General features: G+C 42.4%; 1 protein-coding gene across 2 annotated transcripts in view; it reads right to left on the bottom strand.

Moving 5' to 3' along the window:
- Positions 1 to 23,581, bottom strand: part of TTC13 (tetratricopeptide repeat domain 13) — an 83,535-nt gene that overhangs the window by 40,582 nt on the left and 19,372 nt on the right. For both annotated transcript variants that reach the window (XM_074947023.1, XM_074947024.1), the window contains exons 4-9: positions 20,109 to 20,179; positions 18,048 to 18,113; positions 14,064 to 14,156; positions 6,195 to 6,311; positions 4,382 to 4,492; positions 2,206 to 2,288 (exon numbers count right to left, since the gene is read on the bottom strand). In XM_074947023.1, coding sequence (XP_074803124.1) covers positions 2,206 to 2,288; positions 4,382 to 4,492; positions 6,195 to 6,311; positions 14,064 to 14,156; positions 18,048 to 18,113; positions 20,109 to 20,179 — 541 coding nt within the window. The remainder of the gene's footprint in view (positions 1 to 2,205; positions 2,289 to 4,381; positions 4,493 to 6,194; positions 6,312 to 14,063; positions 14,157 to 18,047; positions 18,114 to 20,108; positions 20,180 to 23,581) is intronic.

Genomic DNA, 23,581 nt, shown 5'->3' with positions numbered 1-23,581 from the left:
ATCTTCCCTCTGCTCCTCCTCCTTCCCCTCTCTATCCCTACAGCACAAGGACTGGGAAGGGAAAGAGCCCCAGGACCTGCCCCCACTCCAGGCAGAGAAGAATCATGAACCTGCAGGAGCAGTAGATGTGGGAGATGGGAGAAGACAGAACTGATGCGAGGGCTGAGAGGGTTGGATAATGAATTGCTGGGCTGGGAGGGATGGGGGGTGGACAAATGGAGGGTGGACAGATGGAGGGACAGTTAAATTAGAATTTTGGGATTAGGGAGATGGTGCAGAGCTTCCAGCATCAGGGACACAGTAAAAGCTCCTGCAGTGGTGGCCAAAATCACCTTACTCAGATCGGGGTGAGCTGGCAATGCTAACTGCCACACCCACACATTGAGCAGTGAGTTCAAAAATGACAGATCAAAATCACAACATAATCTTCTAAAAAAATAATCTCATGATTTTGGGGGGTTTGACTCATGATTTTTGGGGTTGGCAATTGTGAATTCTCTGAAAAAGTCAGGCCCTAGGATCCTTAAACTGGGCACCCAAACATACGAGACATTTGACAATTTTTGCTTCCATTCTCCATGTATAGAACAGGAATAAAAATCCCCACTTCTTCCTTCAAAGGGATGTTGTGAAGATCAATGAATTCACATCTGTGAAGCATCCATACTACAGTGATGAGTGTCACAGAAAACCCTTGAAGAATTAATAATTGCATACTCAGTGCAAGGTTTAGATGCTGTGGTAAATAAGGCATAGGCAAATAACAGACTGAATTATAAGGATAAAAACTTGTGAATAGGTACACAGTCAACAAGCACAGTCCATCCCATGCACAAAATGAGGCAGGGATCCTGTAGAAAAAAATAGTAGGTGATCATGTTATTCAAGACTATATTATAATACATATTGCCAGGGGGCCAAATTTAGATTACAGGCAACAATTTATATTGCAGCAGCACCAATCACATAATGTAGGTGTTTTCCAAACATAATAGTCCAAACTATGAAAGAAAAAACTGACGAAGTACAGAGGGTTGTGGGGAAGAGAAGGAATACAGTATACAGGCATAGTAGTCAGGGTGATGACTGGTTTATGCATTATTCATTTTTTTAAATATATAACCTATCCACAACTGCTTTTCTTCCTAGTTATTATCTGTAGATCACCTTTTTAAAGACACACAAATTCAAAGCCTTAATAAACAAAGTCAAGTTCTCTTCTTGTCATTTCAATATCATTATTAAAAGCAAAACTAAAGAGTGACCCATTACCTAACTCCTGAATAAGAGTGCAATTTAAATACATTAGGTTTTTCAAAAAGAATTTATTTTGCCGATACTTAAAGCAAAAAACAACATGTTGGTTTTTAAAAATAATTACTTCCCAGTTTTAGTGTAAGTATTTAGATTGCAAATACTTAAGGGCAGAGACTCTCTGTTTATATTAATTTATATAGCATCTATCACACTTGTGGCACTATATAATTAAGTCAAAACTTAAACATGCAAAAACCACTCATTGCTGTCTAAATATTATTATTTCAGAAACTATCTAGCAAGTTCTTATTATGAGAGTAAAATAGTGAACTGTGGTTCATAATGTTTACCCCCCTTTCATACAATATCACCTGAGGATATGTTTCAACTATGGTACTGATAGAAGCCAAAGATGAGGTAAATGAGGGCCTAAGGCGTATGTGTACATGGCAATTGGAAGTGTGATTGCAGCTTGGGTAGATATACTCGCGTCAGCTTTAATATAGCTAGCAAGGGCTAAAATAGCAGTAAAGACATGGAAGCATGGACTATGCAAGCCCTCCTGGGTACGTGCTTGCATTGCTAGCTCATTCAGGGGCCCCCAACACCACATCTTCACTGCTATTTTTAGTTGTGGGTGCTAGATTAAAGCTAGCAGGGGTATACCTACCCAAGCTGCAATCAAATCTCTGACTGCAGTGTAGATATACCTTAAGAGACCTGTTTACTTTGGATTTATACTAAAACCTCTTTGCCTTTGTATTATTTATATTGAGCTCAACCCTGAAGTCCATGCTATTGATAACTATCAACAAATAACACATCAAATATAGAGAAACAAATCTATGATTAAAGACTATTGTGTTATTTTTATTGATATGTAGTGTTGAAAGTGTGCTAGAGGCTTTAAGCCTGTGCTATTAAAAAGCTATTTCTGAACATGCTTACCTATAGGCCTGTCCCAGACTCTTATATGCATCTATGAAATCAGCTTTCTGCTTCAGGGCTTCTTTGAATGATTCAATAGCTTCCTACATAAAACAAAAGTAGACATCATAATTAGCTGTCATTAATTATCCCCGTCTAAAGTTAAATTCTATAACTTTGAATTTAAAGTACAGTAATTCAATAATTACTAACGATTTTGTGCTGTTACGTAAGACCTGTGGAAAGTTTGACCAAGGCATTATACATTACAAAATCCAAAAATGTACAAGTAAAATATTATAGTAGTTTGTGCTACAAATCACAAAACTAAAAAAGCTATAATCCTTTTTATGGCTATACTAAGCTATGAAGTAAGTGACTCTCCCAATACCACATGGAGCGAGGGACAGAACTCTTCTCCTGAGATTCAGTCCAATGCCTTAACTACAAAGCCATCCTTTCTTTCTCCAGAACCCCCCTCCCCACATCATTTACAACACCCCTTTTAACTTTTACAGGCAGACTCACTTCACAGCCCTGCCCCTCTTATTGTTCTGATGTATTCTGCCCTACGTTCAAGTGGTTACAGATTCCGGCTGAAAGCCCTACAGAGGGAATTACTGCCTAGTCTACACTTAAACCAGTCTGCCAGGATAGATATACCAGTATATTGAACTCATGGAGATGCAACTTATACTGGCAAAAGAGTTCTACTGCTGGTATAGCTTAAACTAATTGCCCAAATGAAATAAGCTACATTGGCAAAATAATTTTTTTTGCTGATCTTCAGTAGGGTTTTTGCTGGCAGAGCCATGTCAGTTGGAGTTCAAATTACTTTATATGGTCCAGACTTCATTAACCTAAACCTCAGACTCATAGCTCATTAACTAGGACTCAAATTAATTCTCTTGATACTTCTTAGTTTAATACTTTACTAAATGACAAACAGCACAGGCAGGACTTCAGACAGTAGAAGAACTTAAGGCCCACTAAGCCCTGAGGCAAGGGTGGGATTTAAACAAATGAATATAGGTGTTCTGAATTAGAGAACAGGTAAACGACAGAACCAGCAAATTACAGTATTTCAATTCTAGTTTGAGTGTGTTAAGAATTCAGTTACTGCACTAATTACAATCATGCATCCACTCCAGGATCTATCTCATCAAGTCTCAAATTAATCAGGGTGAGTTTAGATCACAATTTGGATAGAAGTGCACCAATGGTAACCCAGTGTGCCGGTGATTCAGTAGGTAGCACATTTCTCTCACGTCAGCACTACACTGGGGATCTAGTTCACTACCAAGGGCCGCCGTGCTACTTTAAGATAAGATTTACAATAGACAGCCTGACCACTTAAGGTCCTTAACCTTCTCTTTCCTGATTTTTGATTGAAAGTTCAGGAATGGAAAAAGTATAGGGGAAAACAAGCAGCAGCCGGGAGATGGACTGGGAAGGGAGGAACCCCGAGAAAAAAGCACCAGCAGCTCCCCCCCACTCCAGCAAGTTAGGAACAGATCCAGTATTGTTAACCTCAAACACTCAAAAATCTGAGTCAGACCTCCAAAAATCATGTGATTTTTAGAAAATCCATTTTGTGTGAAGGGGAGTTATTTGCCTTCTGTTTCGAGTCTTTGGAGGCACATGGCTTTTCCCTTCCATAATGTATGCATGAGAGTTTCAAGTTTGACATACATGAAATGCACATGTAAAGATCCGCACTGGCTACCTTGAGAGGACCCCCTCTCCCCCTTACCCTCTCCTAATCCATGAGGTAAGGAAGCTACCACTGTTTTCCTCTCCAGCCCCCTTCCTTGCCAATATTCCTAGGCATTCTTTTTCATTTGATAGAAAGAAATTTTGGACTTAACTGGACACATTTTCAGTGTCAGCCCCTGGGTGTCAAGCACTTTTGAAAATCTGTCCCTATTTGACATCATATATTCCATCATTCACATGCGTTCCAGTGAGAATATCTGATATCTACATGTCACTATGATGCATCAGATATATTTTCAGTGAACCACGAAGTGCCACTGGATTTAACAGAGCCTAAAAAGGTTTGGTATGATGATTTATCTCAGGCATGAGAAAAAACAAGGACACCTACAGAATTTCTACAATAGCCAGAATATTTTATAGAAGTAACTTTAATATTAAAGGCATTGTTCTGTAAGTGGATATTTAAAAACAAATTTACCTTCAGAAGTCCTCTATGGAAAAAGGTTAAGCCTTTGTATAGAATAGCTACAGGTTGGTTTTTGTTCAGTTCCAAGGAGCGCTGAAAGTCTTCATGAGCTGTTGCATAGTCCTGTTGGACAAAAATAGCTTTCAGAGGACATAGAAATTGCTAGATCTAGCTGATAAAGAGGAATACAGAAAAACCCTCTTATGGTTACATGTATGCATTTTACTCCAACGGAGTGATCTGGAGTTCTAGGTTTATACTAATATGCTGACTCAATCTCAACAGTGCTGATATAAAATGCCTCTTCTTTAGAAGGAACAAGGAAAGCAAATATCCTTAAGAAGGAAAACAGAAGGCATTCAGCTCCAGCATCATATAAAGCAGCAGAGATAGCCAAATGTCAGTCAGAACGGCAAACTAAAGGGAATGTACAGCACAATTTATTTCCATCTTTCCTCTCATAGCAACTGCTGCAAGAAAAAAATTGGATTAATTGAATGGAGAATGGGTTGAAAATAGGCTGAGTGAAGTCAACTGAATAAATTGATTTCACATCATCCCCTTGGGATATCAGCTAGTCAATGTGCATACCATTTTTGAGGTAACAATATCTAAACTAACCTGAAGCCGTGTCCTTAAAAATGCCAAAATAATAATAATATAGTAAAAGCTGTTTTATTCGGCATGCTGGGGGAAGGGGGTGGGGGGAGAGAGAGTGCTGGTAAATGAAAAATGCTGGTTAACTAAGAGGGAGGGAGTTTAGGTGCGGGAGGGGGCTCAGGGCAGAGGTTTGGAGCGTGAGAGGGGGTGCAGGATGCCAGATCCGGGACGCCGGATCCAGGGCGCACTCACCTCGGGTGGCTCCCCGCAAGCAACAACCTATCCCGGCTGCTCCTAGGCGGAGGCGCAGGAGACGACTCTGCGCACTGCCCCGACTCCACCCCGAGCGCTAGCTCCGCAGCTTCCATTGGCTGGGAACCGCGGTCAATGGGAGCTGCGGGGGCGGTGCCTGTGGGCAGAAGCAGCGTGCAGAGCTGCTCGTCATGCCTCTGCATAGGAGCAGACACGACAGGTCGCCACTTGTGGGGAGCCACCCAAGATGAGTGCCCCCCGGATCTGTCACCCCGCACCACCTCCTGCACCCCAGCCTCCTGCCCCCACCATAACTGCCTCCCAGAGCCCATGCCCTCTCCTGCACCCAAATTCCCTCCCAGAGCCCGTGCTCCACACCTCCTCCCACGCCCCAACCGCCTGCCGGCCCTGCACCAATTGTACTACAACCGAAATTTCAATAAAGATCAGAAATGCTAGTTTATAGAGCTTTCTGGCTGGAGAAGTGCCAGATAAAACAGCTTTTACTGTAATAATTATTTTCATAGCAAGAAGATAGGATTTCAGCATTTTGCAAGGATAAGAGATTGTTTTATATTGCTGGTCTGGGGTGTGTGTACACACACACAGAGCTGTAGTTCTGTATATTTTTCCTTTTTAAAAATGAGTATCCAACCATAATCCCCATTGGCAATTATGGTATTCACTACCAAAGCAAGTTTCTCTGTGCATCCCCCCAGACCCCAGAAGGCACAAAAGTAGTTATGAAATTATAGATTGTCTGCATTAATTTTTATACAATGTATCTCCACTTTGCTCCTCTCGACTAAGTTATTCATGAAAATAAAATACTTTAAGGCCTCCTCCGATCACAATTCTCTAAAAAGGCAAGTAAACTGCTGGTCAGTCACAACTATTTGAAGATCAGTTTTCAATGGGGAGGGGAGAAATCCTTATTCTTTCATGAAAGTAGCATCTAATGGCAAAAACTAACCTCAGATATGAAGTAAAGAGTACCTCTGTGCCTGTAAAGTCGTGCCGATGGCTGCAGCTGAATAGCTTTGGTGAGATCAGCCAGTGCCTCACTAATTCGGCCCAGGGGGGACAATATCTATAAATCCAAAGTAAGCAATTAACCTAGAAAGAGTACACTGAGTTGTCCTAGTGCATGCTGAGCAATCTTAGAACTGTTTTATCTTGCAACATGCTTTCACTTTCATGCCTGTACAATTAATCTTGTTCTCAAGTATACATGTAGTTTAATTTGTGTATTTACTAGAGCTAGTCAGAAAACAGAATTTTCATCCCACTGAAAATTCTGACATTTTGACATTTGTTTTTCTCCTGATTCAGGACAAAGTCAAAATCTCAAAATATTTCAAAGAACAAAATATTTGGAAATATACTTTCGTTTTGATAATGTCAATATAATATCCTACAACGTCAGAACAAAATGAGTTGAAATAGTCTATTCTAATTTTAATTCACTTTAAAACTTCTGTCAAAATAGTTGAAGTTGACACAATCAACTTTTTGATTTCAAACAAAATGGTATTTTCCAACAGAAAAAACTGTTCCATCGAAATTTTTTTGACCAGCTCTAGAATATACACCCCTAGATACAAATTAAGAGAGTATTGCAGAACCACCATACCTAAAATAGCATGAAAAACTGTGAATCAGAACTTTTTATTAGAAAAAGTCGTATACACATTATGTCGTATTTTGACAGATGTTCATTTTCTTGATATTTGGACTGCAAAAAGAACTGAAAGTTTCTTACTCATCATTTCCCTTCTGCTAGTAGTGTCTCCCACAAACTTGGATGTCTGGGCAGCTCCCCTTCCTTCTGCAGCTCACTGATGCAAATCAAAGTCTTGGAGCTATGAGCTCTGGGTCATTCCCCCTTTGATTCCACTTACTATCAGATGAGTTATTCCAAAGCCATGAAAGCTTGTATAAACAGTATTAGTAACAAACAGTCCCAGAGGTAACTAGACCAGCTATGTACAGTGAACCATAAAACGTTCACATGGTAAAAATCCCATGCCAGCATCTGATTTTTTGTCTTATAATAACCATTTGGGGTGGGTAGAATTGTGGGAGCCTCTACCTGCAGAAAGGAAACCGTCGGTAAGAAATTTTCGGTTCTGCAGTCCAGCATTTCCCACAAGTCTGGATGTCTGGGAAGTAGCAAGAGGTGAAGAGATGTAGGGAGGGTTGTAGAAAAGGTCAGAAAGAAGAGAGGGGAGGAAAAAAGGTATCCCTCCCCATTTAAAAGATTTATATCTGGGCTACTGCCTCCAGCACCTTCCTGCCAAATGGAGCTTCTGCAGATGACAGGAAGGCCACCTTATAGTGCTTGATAAAGGTTGCAGCCGTTGACCAGGTGGCTGCCTTGCCAATTGCTTGTGTGGATGCATTTGCTCTTTCTGCCTATGAGTTAGCCAGGGATAGCTGAGAGCATGCCCTGAACCCTTCTAGGATCAGACTCTGGTGCCTTGTATGCCTCCATAATGCACAGACTAATCCATCTAGCAATGGAGGCTTGGAAGCTCTGGGTCCTTTGCATTTTGGATGGAAAGACATGAATAGGGCACCCAACCTTCTCAAGGATTCTGTATGTTTGAAGTAGATTTTCAGGCTCTTCTGACATCAAAGGTGCACTCTCTCTTCTCGGTAGGATATTGTGACCTCAGATAGAATGATGGAAGAACCTCCTCTTGGGAAGCATGGAATAAACTATTCCAGAGTTCTGAGCACCATTGTGTCCTCGTGGAACAAGCAGTAAGGCTCCTGCACAGATAAGGCCACCAGCTCAGACACTCATGTGGCAGACATCATGGCTATCAGAAAGCAGGTTATGATAGACAAATGGAATGCTGATGCTGGTGTTAGTAGTTCAAAGAGATGACTTGTCAGGGCTCTCAGCACAAGCAACAGGTTCTTGGAAAAAGCAGCCTGACCACTGACTTGGCTAATCAGATTACTCTAAGAAATCTGCCTACCTGTGGGTTCTCTACCAGGCCACAGGCTCTGTGCTACAAACAAACTTTTAAATAGTCCCTTGGAGGAACCCCTTCTGTGTGGCAGACCCCTAAGGGATCCCACTCCTTCTTAGGAGTAGGTCATGCAGCCTCAATTCCTGAGACTGAACCTCTGAGCTCCAGCACTCCTGTTTGACACCATGAACTCTGCTCATGGAGTCTAACTGAAAGACTCCTGGTCATAGACTTTTACACTCTTCAGGGATCAAAGCACCTCAGCAAGCATTTGCGGCAGGCTGTCTTTTCAAAACAGAGTAGGGTTTATTAGTCAACTGGAACACAGCACTGGGAAGTCCTTAGGTTAGCACACAGAAATAAAGGTTAAGAAACAGTCCCCATTCAGGCCAAGCCAGCATTCCAGCGCCAAGCACACGTGGGGTCCATGCTGGCTCTTTACTTCGGTCTCTGTCAGTCCAAAGTGAGTGCTCTGTCTCACCCACAAGGGTAAGCCTTATTTCAGCTACCTAACACCTTTCGGTTCTTTATCCTCAGGCAGAGACGTGCTGAATTCACATGCCCACCTGCTGGAGTTTCTTGATGTTGGGTGTCAATTGTTCAGTTATTAGGAATTCTGTTGTCCTTCCAGATTCGTCACTGACAGAGGCTGGTTTCAGTCAGGCCTTTAATGACCCATTCCTTCCACCCCAGACAACTAGGTGACCCAACTACTTCATATCACTTGCTCTGCTCCAGGAGCAGCATTAACTCTTTTATGCCCATTGGATAGCAATGCAAAGTAATGCAAAGCAATGCAACGGAAACCGAGGCATGTCCAGGCTTCATAAAAATATTACAGAAAATTCCCACTTTGTCGCACCAGCAAACCCGTGGATCCTGAAAACATCACACTACTAAGGACAAACACCTGACATGCATCGTGGATAGTTATCTGAAGACATCCACCAGTGTGCAGCAGCAGTCAAAAAAGCAAACGGGATGTTAAGAATAATTAAAAAAGGGATAGAGAATAAGACAGAGAATATCTTATTGCCCTTATATAAATCCATGGTACGCCCACATATTGAACACTGCATACAGATGTGGTCCCCTCATCTCAAAAAAGATATACTGGCATTAGAAAAGGTCCAGAAAAGGGCAACTAAAAGGATTAGGGATTTGGAACGGGTCCCATATGAGGAGAGATTAAAGAGGCTAGGACTTTTCATCTTGGAAAAGAGGAGACTAAAGGGCGGATATGATCGAGGTACATAAAATCATGAGTGGTGTGGAGAAAGTGAATAAGGAAAAGTTATTTACTTGTTCCCATAATATAAGAACTATTGGCCACCAAATGAAATTAATGGGTAGCAGGTTTAAAACAAATAAAAGGAAGTTCTTCTTCACTCACTGCACAGTCAACCTGTGGAACTCCTTGCCTGAGGAGCTTGTGAAGGCTAGGACTATAACAGGGTTTAAAAGAGAACTGGATAAATTCATGGAGGTTAAGTCCATTAATGGCTATTAGCCAGGATGGAGAAGGAATGGTGTCCCTGGCCTCTGTTTGCAGAGGGTGGAGATGGATGGCAGGAGAGAGATCACTTGATCATCACCTGTTAGGTTCACTCCCTCTGGGGCACCTGGCATTGGCCACTGTCGGCAGACAGGACACTGGGCTGGATGGACCTTTGGTATGACCCAGTATGCCCATTCTTATGTTCTTATGCTATAATGTTCAGTTGGAGACCTTTGTCGAAGCCTTCTTGGAGAAAGTTCAAAATGGCCAAAATTCCTGAGATATGCCTCATGTTCCTGGCACTAGCCACAGAACCTGGCCCAGACAGAGGAATATGCTTTTAGTGTGGATATTTTTCTAGATGTAAGTAGTGTATTGATGACTTTGGGAGGACAGACCCAGCAATACTAGCACTTCCCTTTCAATAGCCAGGCTCTTAAATGCAGCCAGTTCAGGTTCAGATGATGAAGAGGACCTTGCAAGAGAATGTCCTGTCTCTTTGAAAGTGGTGGTGAAGGTCCAATTTTCAGCTCTATCAGGTCTGAAAACCAGGGTCTCCTCGGCTAATGTGGGGTTATCAGTATTACTGGCACCTGCTCTCGCTTTATATTTGGACCAATTTCCCTAGTAATGGGAAAGGTGGAAATGCATAGAGAAGACTCTCCAGTCATCTGTGCATAGGGCATCTCTCCACATGGATCTGGGATCCACCACCCCTGGTGAAGTATTTTGGTTTCTTCACATTCATATGATTCTCTAATGAGGTCAGCTGAAGGAAGGCTGGCCGATTAACTTAAAGACCTCGTGATTCAGGCACCATTCAAAGTCGAGCCAGTCCACCTTTGATTCAGGTCTCCCTTTTACATGAATCGCTCTCAGGGATAGGAGAAAGTGCTCCACCCACCGCATAATTTCCATTCTTTTACATGTAGCACTGGGCTCCTTGCTTCCCCTGGGTTGTTCACATACGTGATAATGAATTAGGGTGTGGTTCCCCACTATACTGGATTGGAACCATCACAGGGCCAGCTTGATTGCTATTAGTACTAAGTGGTTTACACTATGAGCCATTTCCTCCAGGCTTCAGATGCCTTGAGCTGTTTGCATCCCCAGGTGTGCTCCCCAGACCTCCAGGCTGGGATTAGGTTGTGAAAACCAGAGAATCTGGAAGACATATGGGCATATCTGCATGGACATTGCCCTGGGCTGACCACCATTTTAAGATGATAAGCACCTGCATCAGGACCTTTGATGATACTTAATGTGTTCTGGGGAGTGGTTCCACACATTTAAGATGGAGCCTTGAAGGCACCTGATGTGTGATTGCACCCAGGGAGTGATCCCTGTGCACAACACTAGGAGGCCTAAAGTAGAAGGCCCAGTGCTACAGTAGGCCTCCTGTGGCTCCAGAATAATGGAAGAAGGTCCTGAATCTTCTGGAACCTTTCTAGAGATAGATACCTTGATAGCAAAGATTTGCCCATGTCCACTCCTAAGTAATGTATTTTTGGTGGATGGAGTCAAGAGGCTTTTCTTGACATTGGTAACAAAGAAGCGTAGCTACAGGAGATTAAATGTCAAAGACTTGGCTGTGTGTGTTAATGATGGAGATGGAGCTCTGATCAAGATGTCATCCAGGATTCCAGGAAGGGATGTCATTGGATACCCTGTGACCTGAGTCTGGCTGATTACAAAGAAATTGATGGCAAAGACCCTGAGGGCTGAGGACAGGCCAAATGGGAACATCCTGTACTGATAATGGTTCCTGCCATAAGCAAACCTTAAAAATCTGATAGAAATATGGAAGCACGTATCCTCCAGGTCCACTGAAGTCATAAAATTCCCCAAGACAGGGATGACACTATAGATGCCAGGGTCTCCATCCGAAACTTTGTTTTCTTCATCCACTTGTTGAGCTTTTTGAGGACAAGAATGGCTTAGATTCCCGCCATGTGCTTCTGAGGGAATACTCTCAATTGCTCCCATATTTAAAAGACAAGACATCTCATTCTGGATCAGATTACACTTTATAGGGTTGTGGGAGATGGGGGAAATGGATGAATAATGGATGGGGGAGCCCGTTGCTTGAGGGAAAATCCTGGGCTCACTATCTGCCTGACCCACCTGTCTGTTGGCAATGCAATCCACTCCTCCAGGAAACAGGAAATTCTGCCTACCCTCTAGCTTCAGCTCTGGGCAGAGGCTTACGTGGTCTTTGTCATAAAGAGGCTTTGGAAAGGGTGGTGTTCCTTCTGGGCTTTCCCCCGAAGCCTGGTCCCACAGCTCTCCTTTGAAGAACCTGCTCTGCCTTCACTGGTGTATCTGAGAGGATGAAGGCCAAAAGGATCCTCTCTGTCTGAAGGCCGGTCTGTACTTTCTCTGAAGGCAGTAAGTCGCACCAGAAAAGACCGACTAGATTTTTCCACCTGGGGTCCGCCACTACCCTGTGTAGCTTTTCCCTGAAAAGAATGGAGTCTTTAAACTTGGCAGAGTATAGAACATGCTTTGAGTGGGTATCCATCTTCCAGGGATGGAGCTGTAGGTGGTTGCTGGTTACTGAACTGGAAACCATGGCTCTGGCTGAGAACCTCATTGCATCCCTTGAGGCCTCACCTATGAATGTTGTTGACAGGGAAACTATTTAAAATAGAGCCAAGTCAGGGTGATCTCTACCCTTTATGGCTCTGAGATCTTCCAGCCAGGAGAGAGATGCCCTTGCAAAGCAGGTAGCTGCTGGGGATGCCCTAAGGGTGGCTGAGGATCCTCAAAAGTCTTTGAGTGGCCTCCATCTTACTATCTGTGGAGCCCTTAGGGTAGAATTCCCCTTCTGAGGGGATAACCGTATCTCTTGTTCAGGACCTTACAGTGGTGTCAACCTTCACTATCTCTGCAATAGGAGCTTTTGATTCCTGAATCTAATAGAACCTGAGGTCATCTTTGTTAGTGTGCTTGCCCATATTGGGCTTGTCCCATTCATCCCGAATCACTTCTTCAAAAGATTGTTCGGGAATCGAAACCTCACAAGAGGATTTTGAGGGTAGAAATGTAGTGTCTATTCATGTTGAAGATGAACAGTGGAGACAACCTTTCAACACCTGGCCTCAAATTTCTCTGGGGGAAAAAAATATTTGCTGAGTTTTAACCTACTCCTGCTCGGATTCAGAATCTGACAATTCACTGTCCTCAGTGGAAAAGGGAGAGGTCTCTAGGGGCCCATTGGGCTTATCCCCTAAATTGGCTGGCTGGGTCTTCCTCTCCCTGTTCTGCTCAGAGATTCCTCATCCATTTTTTCCAAGTTGGAGAGGCAACTGCTCTGGTGAGTAGGGGATACCACACGCCTTTCCAAGTCATAGCCCCAAGACCTAACTGAATTATGGACAGAAGACTGGGTACAGCCTGGGCACAACTCACCATCTGCCAAGCCCAGGAAGGCTGTCTCACAAATGGAGAACCGTTTAGATTTTGTTTGGTGCTTTTCGGGCTGCTCTGTCATGCCTGAGAGGTGCAGAGGAGCCAGCAGAAAGACACTGCAGCAGAGGAGCAGGGTGGGTTAAGTCGCAGACTGTAAACCGAACCAGGGAGAAGGAAAGGGAGAACACTGCTCGCCATCACCCAAATTGCCAAAAAGCTCACTGAAGAAAATAGGCAGGAAAGACAGAACTACTGTCCACATGTTGCAGTGGAGGCAGAGAATCTGGCAGCAAGTGGGAGAGCGGCCAGAGCACAAGGCACCAGGACTTTGTTCCACCTTCGATAGCTGCAGAGAGGAGGGGAGCAGCCCAGACATCCAGAATTGTGGGAGATGCTGGGCTGCAGAAATTGTGCACATTTTTGTAATTGACCACATAGAACATTATCTTCAGTTAAAAGTTACGGAATTTTTGATTAATCACATTTATGTTTCTGAGCACAAAAGTGCTATATTAACACACAATTTGAATGTTAGATGATTTAACTGGCAGCCATAATGCAATATGATTGAACTTAGGAATTTTTTGTAGTACAATCACCATAACTGAAGAGGGTTTTTATGTACTATTTTGATTCATTACGATGAGTTAAAAAGAAAAGTATGATTCTGCGTTATTCAATATATACAAAGCTAAACACTTGTTTATGTCAATTACCTGCCAATCTATTTGGCTTTAGTCACTACACATTCTGTACAAGTTTTCACAAATACCATGAAATATGTACTTTTCTTGTAGCAAATACATATACTTTAAAAGCATTTGAACAGGGAGATATATTTAGTGGAGAAAGCAAGAGTTTTAACCATTAAAAAGGTGAATGAAGCCAGAAGAAATACTTTTAAATATTTGACAGAGTTGCAATTGAAAAGTCTGAGAAAGAAAAATCTCACCTCTGCTCGCTGTTCAAATACTTCAGGGCGATCTGGTTCCAGACTAATTACTCTGCTCAGCTCATACAAGGCAAGCTCAGCATTGTTTATGTCCTTAAAAAGATAAATTAAACTATATAAGCAGTCAGTGCATGGTTTCTTATTATACTAAGTGATCTTAGAGTTACACTAATAATTTTTAAGGACAAAGGTCAAAAAACAATCAATAAACAGTAACCTCCAGCCATCAAAGTACTTCACTGTCATTTCTAATAGGGACAAGATGCTTTATAGTGCAAGTATTAACTGAACAAGCTGTTTGTATACCAAAACTTAATAACTAAAAGGGACTCCTTTTATCCATATGCATCATCTGCAATATTTTGCAAACAGACTCCTCAGTGTTTCATCTTCACCTACTGGGGTTGCACTGCAAATATTCCTTATACAATAAGCATTATGTTTTAGTGCTCAAAATCTCTCCACCAAGAATTGTGGTACTAAGAAGTGTATTTTATCAACTAATATAAAGTCATCGTCACTCTCCCTTATAACCAAAAAACATGAGGCTCTACAACAGAGGTGGGCAAACTACAGCCTGTGGGCCACATCCGGCCCGCGGGACCCTTCTACCCGGCCCCTGAGCTCCTGGCCTGGGAGGCTAGCCCCCGGCCCCTCCCCTGCTGTTCCCCCTCTCCCGCAACCTCGGCTCACTGCGCCGCTGACGCAATGCTCTGGGCGGTGAGGTCTTGCTGGGCAGCACAGCTGCAAAGCCGCGGCCTGACCCGGTGCTCTGTGCTGCGCCATGGCGTGGCTGGCTCCAGCCGGGCGGCACAGCTGCCTATCCTGGTGCTCTGAGCGGCATGGCTTTAGCGCCACCAGTCACCGGTGCTCCAGGGGCAAGGAGCAGTTGGGGTTGGATAGAGGGCAGGGGAGTTAGGGGTGGTGGTCAGGGGTTGGGGGTGTGGATAGGGGTCGGGGCAGTCAGAAGGCGGGGAACAGGGCCGTGTCATAAATATAAAGGGAAGGGTAACCACTTTTCTGTATACAGTGCTGTAAAAATCCCTCCTGGCCAGAGGCAAAGTCCTTTTACCTGTAAAGGGTTAAGAAGCTCAGGTAACCTGGCTGGCACCTGACCCAAAATGACCAATGAGGGGACAAGATACTTTCAAATTCAGAGGGGTGGAAAGGCTTTTGTCTGTCTGTGTGATACCTTTGGTAGGAACAGATCAAGGATGCAAGCCCTCCAACTCCTTAAAGTTAGTAAGTAACCTAGCTAGAAAATGCGCTAGGTTTTCTTTGTTTTGGCTTGTGAAATTTGCTGTGCTGGAGGAAATGTGTATTCCAGTTTTTGTGTCTTTTTGTAACTTAAGGTTTTGCCTAGAGGGATTCTCTATGTTTTGAATTTGGCGGCCTGTAAGATTATCTTCCATTCTGATCTTACAGAGGTGTTCTCTTACCTTTTTTTGTTCTTCTAATAAAGTTCTGTTTAAGAATCTGATTGGGTTTTTTGGATCTTAAAAATCCAAGGCTGGTTTGTGCTCATCTTGTTTATTCTCAAACCTCCCCAGGAAAGGGGGTGTAAGGACTTGGGGGGATATTTTGCAGAAATAGGAACTCCAAGTGGTCCTTTCCCTGTTCTTTGCCTAAATCACTTGGTGGTGACAGCATACTGTTCAAGGACAAGGCAAAATTTGTACCTTGGGAAAGTTTTAACCTAAGGTGGTAAAAATAAGTTTAGGGGATCTTTCATGCGGGTCCCCACATCTGTACCCTAGAATTCAGAGTGGGGAGGGAACCCTGATGGGGAGGTTGAATGGGGGCAGGGGTTCCAGGGGGGCAATCAGGAAGAGGGGATTGTATGGGGCAGCAGGGGGGCAGTCAGGGAGAAGGGGTGATTGGATGGGGCAAGGGTCCCAGAGGGGCAGTCAGGAATGAGAGGAGGGGTTGGATGAGGCAGCGGGGGGTAGTCAGGGGACAGGGAGGGGTGGATGGGGTAGGGGTCCCGGGGGGGGGGCCGTCAGGGAGCAAGAAGCGGGGGAGGTCAGATAGGGGCCAGGCCACATCTGGCTGTTTGGGGAGGCACAGCCTCCCCTAACTGGCCCTCCATACAATTTCGGAAACCCGATGTGGCCCTCAGGCCAAAAAGTTTTCCCGCCTCGATCTACAATGTGTACCATAAAACAGTTTAGTCTGATTCAGTGTACACGAACTGTTTTTTCTGGCTGAGTAAAGCAGTCCCAGCAGAGACAGCTACAGCTAAATAAATGTGATCGGAGTTCCTTCCCTTCTGTGACATCACAAGCTCCTCCTGACACTACTTCCCATGAATGGAGGAAAGCTTTATCCGGAAGAACAAATTAGCAATTCATTAGCTGCATCGGCCAGAAAGGCCAGTGCTGTGTTTCATAGTTTCAAGGACTTTCAAAAATCAAGTAAACTCAAAGACATCTGTATCTCCAATAACCTAGCTGAACCATGACAAAACTAGCTGCAGAGTCTACACAGATAATATTATATCTGGTTCATAAGGCCTCCTCTTTTTATCCCAAGTCTCTGAAGAAAATATTTCCTTAGGCCTTGTCTATATTAAACTTTTCCCTAAAGGTTACCACCATTATCACTACTGATTCACCTGCAACAACGATTGGAACTGTGCGGAGCACTAGTGCTTTAAACCAGTGTCATCTAGACCATTTGATGATCTCGGTTAGAAAATATGGTGGCATTCCCAATACTTCCCCTACCTATCTAAAGGTTTTGCAGTACTGCCACGTATTATCCTAGTACTGGAGTAACTACACATAAAATAGATTGGCAAAGTCCACATTAGACTTTATAGCTTCTTTGGTTCTTCTGTTGTTTTGGGCTAGAGAAACTCCACTTGAGATAAGAGTTTTGTTTTGTTTTTGTTGGTTGGTTCATTTGTTTGTTTGGGTTTTGGGGAAGGGAAGGAATTTTAAGTAACCTCGAGCTTTTGCCTGAACCTTTTGCCCATCTTTAGAATCAAGTCAAGAAAAAAAAACTTCAAAATATTTCTTTTGTGGAGTGGACCTTTTTTTTTTTTTTTTTTAAATCAGCTGCCAAAACCAGAGAACTCTTTGCTGAGATAGAAATGAATATGAAGATCACAGAAAGTGAGTACCTGTCAACATTCTCTAGCACACAGTGGTTCTGTATAATGGGATTTTCCACTGAGTCATCCAATTAATCTGGACTGGAGGAAGTCAGAATTCTAAAAGCCAATTGCAGCTTCCTGACAGGATCTGGATGCTTAATTATACTATATAAAACAAAAGGCTATTTTTTTAAAATCCATTTTTCCTTACTAATTTTTTTAAAATCATTAATATCCAACTCTTCAAACTCTGGATCATTGTGTTGGTCTTTACCTATTGATCTTTATATTACAAACGGCTTTGAAAATGGTTCAATTAGGTGCTATTGCATTAAACAAAAGTACAGTTCAGATACTTATTAGTTAAACAAAAATTATTCATGTTAGTGCCACTGAAGACTTGAATCCAAGAACGGGGTATGTATTATGGGATGACCCCCCACACACACACACGAGGAAGGGTAGCAACAAACACTACAGAGTATAAATAAGACAATTCAAAGAATACAAAATAGAAGCTGCTTGAAACAACCCAAACAGTAATGCCATCATGAGCATCTCACTGTATGTTTGCTAAACAAAGTAGGTGGTCCTCCTCTACCACTTCCTAACAGTCTTTAGGGATCTTCATGAGATTATACACACACACACACACCCCCCAACCCCAAAGATTTTGATGTCTGACAGGTATGGTCCCCAGTCATATAGCATCTTCAGATAAGAGGAAGAGGATGTTTCAGAGAAAACATTAATAGCATGACAATACACACTGAAAGACTTTGGGACTGTACATATGTTTAATAAATTCTAGTTGATATAGTTCCTGTAATCTCTTACAGTTTGTAGGAAAGTATGTCTGACAATCATTTAAATTATTAAATACTCACATGAAGTCCTTTTTTCCCATATGCTATCCCTCGTCCATAAATAGCACTAACCAGCTCTGGATCTTCCTATTCAGAGCAAAACACAAGTAAAACCATCTTTAAAAAAAATTAAAGTGAATCGAAGGTATCTTTCTTCAGCTGCCTACTTTTACTTAATGCTCAGTGTTTAATATTAACAGGCCTTAGTCATGGTCTCCAGGTAAAGACACAAGAGAGATTATTATAACCCATCATCATCACAAGCTCATAACTTGCAATTTATGAGCTAAAAATGTCCATGTTTCATCTCTGCCTACAGGGGAATTACTTGGAAAATAAGCAAAATCTCTTCACCAAATCTAAGTAGAGTGAGTGAAGAGAAACCCCTTTTCCTGTGGTAAAAATAATTCTAACCACAGAGGTTTTTTTTAAAATGAAAGCTATAGCAAAAATACCGGATATTAAAATGTGGCATGGGCAGTCATCAGCAAATCTACACATAAGTAACTTTTGTGCTCATTTTTTCCTATTTCAGAGGTTCCCACACCATAGGGCGTACAGGGCTGTGGCCAGCCAAGTGCCCAACCCGAGGCAAGGCAACAGAGACGAGAGCGTGCACGGAGTCCCCAGTGGTTACAGGGGCCGGGAAGAAGCACAGCCCCACCCTGGCAACAGCCTGGTGGTCTTCCCCTTCTCCCCTCCCTGATCACTGGGGACTCCCTGCATGCTCTCCCAGCTGCTGCCCTGGATACCTGGTCAGTTGCAGCCTTCAATATTTTAGATCTTCTAGAGCCTGCAGGAGCAAGAGGCTCTGGGCAGGAGGAGGGAGGCAAGGAGCCCTGGGCTGATCCATGCCACAGGTTCCTCCAAGGATGGAGCCAGCCAGGTCCTGCTACTGCCCTGGGTGGGAGCTGCCCCCCCTCCCTGAGGTGGCCCAGTCCACACCTAAAAATTAAGTTGATCTAGCTACGTCACTCACGGATGTGAAAAATTTTGAACCCCGAGCACCACAGCTAGGTCAACCTAACTCCCAGTCGAGAAAAGAACTTCAGCTACCATCTCTCAGAGAGGTGCATTACCTACATGGATGAAAGAAACCCTTCTGTTGATGTGGAAACTGTCTACACTACAGAGGCACAGCTGCAGTGCCACTGCAGCAGCTGTAGTGCAAACATACCCTCAGTGTACAAATAAACACATATGCCATTAGAAAAAGTTAAAAAACATAGAAGGATGCTATTACATTACAAAGCAGAACTTTTTAAATAGCATTTTATAGCCTACCACTGATGTATTTTATATCTGTATTGGCTTAAAAAGCAGGCCTATGCTTCAGTCAATTAGACCGTCTTGTCCATAAGGATACATGTTTATAAATCAAGTTTGACTAAGCTATGGTACCCTTTTTAAAAAATTGTCAGCCTGCCATGAAACAATCTGAATGATAAAATAATATGGATTCCACGCCATCCAATCAGAAAAGGAATTTATACTAGAGAATAAATAAAATTTTGCTTAAATATTACAGCAGCCAAGTTCTTAACTGACAACCCAGTATTAACCTGGGATGGAGTCTGGTTTATAACAACGTGGAGCTCCCATAATGCCAGTGCCACATATGAGGTTATTCTGCCAGTAAGTTACTGGCAATATGTAGTAAAAAAAATCTCAATCTAATATGCTAAGAAGTCCTAATCAAGTGAACTTTTAGGAAACTGAACTGTGCAAAATGAAGTATGGTTTTTGTTCTTTTGTAGCTATTCCTTCTAAAACAGTTAAATAAATTGGCTTATATTTTAGTAGTTTATTAGGAGACTGGGATCATGAGATTTTTTTAAAAACCACATTTATCCATTGTATTCATTTTCACATCTGATAGCAGAATCTCTCCAATTTAAGTCCTGGGATTTATTAAGAGTTAAATATTTTATCTACTTTGTCAGCCTCAAATGCTATAATGGTTCTAAGCTAGAATTTTATAACAATCTGTATTTTATACAAATCTATTTCCTCAATGATTGATTTCAAGGTTCATCATCTTTACGTTTAAAAATTACAAAAATAGAACAAGCGAACAGTTACCTGTAGCATTGTTGAAAAATGTCTTATTGCTTCATCATATAGGCCGCTGCCAATCAACACGTAGGCAATTGCTGGCAAAGCAAGATTACAAACACATTAAAATAAAAACATCATAGATAATGTGTCAGTTTTTCAAATATTCTAAAATTTGGTCACATTTAACAAAATGTAAACTAAGGATATGTCTACACTACCCCCCCGGATCGGGTCCAGTGGGGGTCAATTTATCATGTCTAGTCTAGACGTGATAAATCGACCCCCAAGCGCTCTCCCATCAACTCCTGTACACCACCGCAAGAGGTGCAGGCGGAGTTGACGGGGGAGCAGCAGCAGTCGACTCACCGCGGTGGAGAGACCACAGTAAGTCGATCTAAGTACGTCGACTTCAGCTATTTTATTCACGTAGCTGAAGTTGTGTAACTTAGATTGATCCTCCCACCCCAGTGTATACCAGGGCTAAGTATCTTACTGTAAATCACTTAGCACAAGGAGATCCCAATCCCAAATATAGCCACTTGATGCTATCATAGTTATAGGCAGGGCTAGTAGCCTAGGAGCCAGAGGGACATGCTGGTTGCTTCTGGGAGCTGCACAAAGCCAGGGCAGGTAGGGAGCCTGCCTTAGCCCTGCTGCACTACCACTGGACTTTTAGCGGCCTATTAATATCTCCCGGATTGCTTTCAATACCCACCGGGAGATCGATGCAGATTCTGGTAGAGTCCCAGCCAATCCAGAAGGGTTGGCAACCCTAGGTTGGGGGCAGAGAAGAGGAACTAGGACTAACTGAGCAAGGATAGCTGGAGTGTAAGACAGAGGGGAGGCTGGTACTGACTGAGCAAGGAGGATGGGAGCCGGTGAGGGAAATGGGGGGAGGGGGGAATACAGATCAGATGAGGAGCCAGAAGAGACTGGGACTGGCTGGACAAAAACTGGGACTAGGAACCAGCACCAGGGGAATGGGAGATGAGCTGACAACAAACTGGGGTGCAGAAGGAGAACTGGGATTGGTTTGGGCAGGAGTACTCAACAGGCAGAATGGGGACCAAATCAGAACAGCCAGATGCTTTTGAACAGTCTGTAAAAAAAATTTTTTTTTTTTACTTATTATAATCTATTTTTGTATTATTTTCTCTAAAGTCTGGACCTTGTCTATACCGTCAGAAAAAGTGATTGATTGCCTGTGGGTTAGGGAAAGAGTCTGGGATAAGGAACCAGGAGACTAGGATTGATGTAACCTTAATTTTGTCATTTCCTAACTTTAGAGTGCTTGACTTTGAAACCTTAACGTTCCAGCAAGCGAGTGAGTAATATAAATAATAGGATGGTATTGTGGTTAAAGCACAGTATAGGGAGTCAGTACACCTGGTTTCTATTCCATCTCCCACACAGGTTTATTATGTATAATAGGGAAGTCACTTAGGGATTATTTTTGAAAGGTTCTGAGTGCCTGCAGCTCCACAAATGTAGATGTGGGTGCTCAGAACATCTGAAAATCAGGCACCTAGCCTTCCTATTTCAGTTTCCTTATGTGTAAAATGTTCTCCATATCATAAAAGACAGTAAGGCTAAATGTATTAGTGATCATAGAACAGTTTGAAATCCTCAGATGGTAGACATTATTACACATGGATTAGTTTAATTTTTGCTTATTATTAAGCGTTGATGTGGTCAGTGCAGAATAAGACACAAAGACAGATCCTGTGCTAAGGAGCTTGGAGTCTAGAAGATAGACAAGATAGCTCAACACTGGGAGAGACTGATGATGATGATGATAGGTTAGAATGTAGAGGTCTTTTGTTGTGGCTTTTCCTAATCCTGTCTTCTGCACTTATATAATGTTGGGGCATTTGGACAATGTTATTTTTCTTTTTGAAAAGCAATATCTGCCCTCCACAGCTTACTGTCTGGTATAAAGAGTAGTCCACAGTATTTCAACTGAAAATACTTAACTTAAAAAATACTTCACGTGAGAGGCTACTGTGTTTTTTTCACTTGTTTACTCAGCAGTGGTACATGTCATGTTTTTTGTAGAAGATTGCCATACTTCTTAGAACGGTTTAGATAACTTACCTTTTACAGTTATACTGGAGAAAAGTCTCGACCTATGGCAGTATTTACGTTGTAAGTGTCAGGGATGAAAATTTTACATATTTATGATAAAATGCTTTTAGTAGGTCTTCTAAATAGGTCTGGCAGTAAGCTCTTAAACTTCATTGAAGAGCCAAAATCTGCTCTTGGATACACAGATGCAACTTCTAGTGAAGATAATGGGAACTGCATGTGCCCATCAAATTGCAGAATTTGGCTGTAGTAGCCTAAGATACAAGTTTGTTTCTTCAGAATATCTTATAACTGCAGATATTAAAGATAGCTAAAGTTATCAAACTTTTATTTTTGTTAGTTTACTTTGACAACTGTATTGCTAAGAGGAGTTACCAAGGCTTTATTTTTCAAGCATCAGAAGAGTTATTAGTAGAAACTCAACATGTTACGTTTATTTTAGGATGCAGTACTTGGTGGAGAGGTGTCAAAATATTTGTTTTTGGTGACAGCCCAGCTAAGTTTGTCAGAGGAGTTATCAGAAAAAGACAGTAGGAATTCAGGCTACTTCTCACTTTCTAAATAACTCTTTAGTAAGCAAGATGAAAGCAATAGTTTTGTTAAGGTTATCTACATTCATCACAAAACTCGTTTTTCTAACATGTTCATGTATCATCATGACAGAAATACTTAGAATATCTAGTATATTTTTCAGTGAGTTTAGTGTTTGTGAAAGGTGCTGGATATATAACCCTAGGGAACAATGATCCATTTATCCACAGAACAGGTAGAGATTGAGTACAGATTTTCCCATGCCAATATTTCCCAACCCTGACTTGGAGGGATCATTTCTAGGGACAAGAGAGCCATTCTTCAGCCTATTCAATCCTTGGCATCTCAGCTGAGATTGCCAACAAAGGTGCTAATTAACAGCAATTGTGATGTTTTTCCGTCATGTGAACCTGTCTTTTGCAAAGCAAACACATTCTGGTGGCATTGTTGCAAACCATTGCTGATGTAAAGGAAAGAAAAAATACACATCCAGGTGGACAGTGCTGTCATTGTGGGGAGACCGTTCTTAATTTTGTCCTGGACATTGGTTTAGGAGAGGGCCTAGCCCAACCTGCACCACTATTAACATGTCTGCACTGGGCAGAGTGAATTGTTTGTTTACACTATGTAAGGATATGTCTTTGTATACATAGAAAAAATTTCACTATGCATACACCTCTTGAGAACCAGTCAGGAGGTGAGGCTGCACACAGTATTGCTGCAGTATGAGGAGCGAAAGAGAGCCAATGGCAGCTAGAGAGGCTCCTTGCATTTTCTTCATTTGTCTTTCTTCTCTGCCAAATTCTTAAATCTACTTCATTAGCCATCAGTCATATGGTATCACAATCATTCCCAAGGTAATAAACTATTGTAACATAAGG

This window comes from Natator depressus, chromosome 3, assembly GCF_965152275.1.
Source record: "Natator depressus isolate rNatDep1 chromosome 3, rNatDep2.hap1, whole genome shotgun sequence".
NCBI classification, from domain to species: Eukaryota; Metazoa; Chordata; order Testudines; family Cheloniidae; genus Natator; species Natator depressus.
The sequence above is the reverse complement of the archived record's forward strand: the minus strand, read 5'-3'. Positions and strand labels throughout refer to the sequence as shown.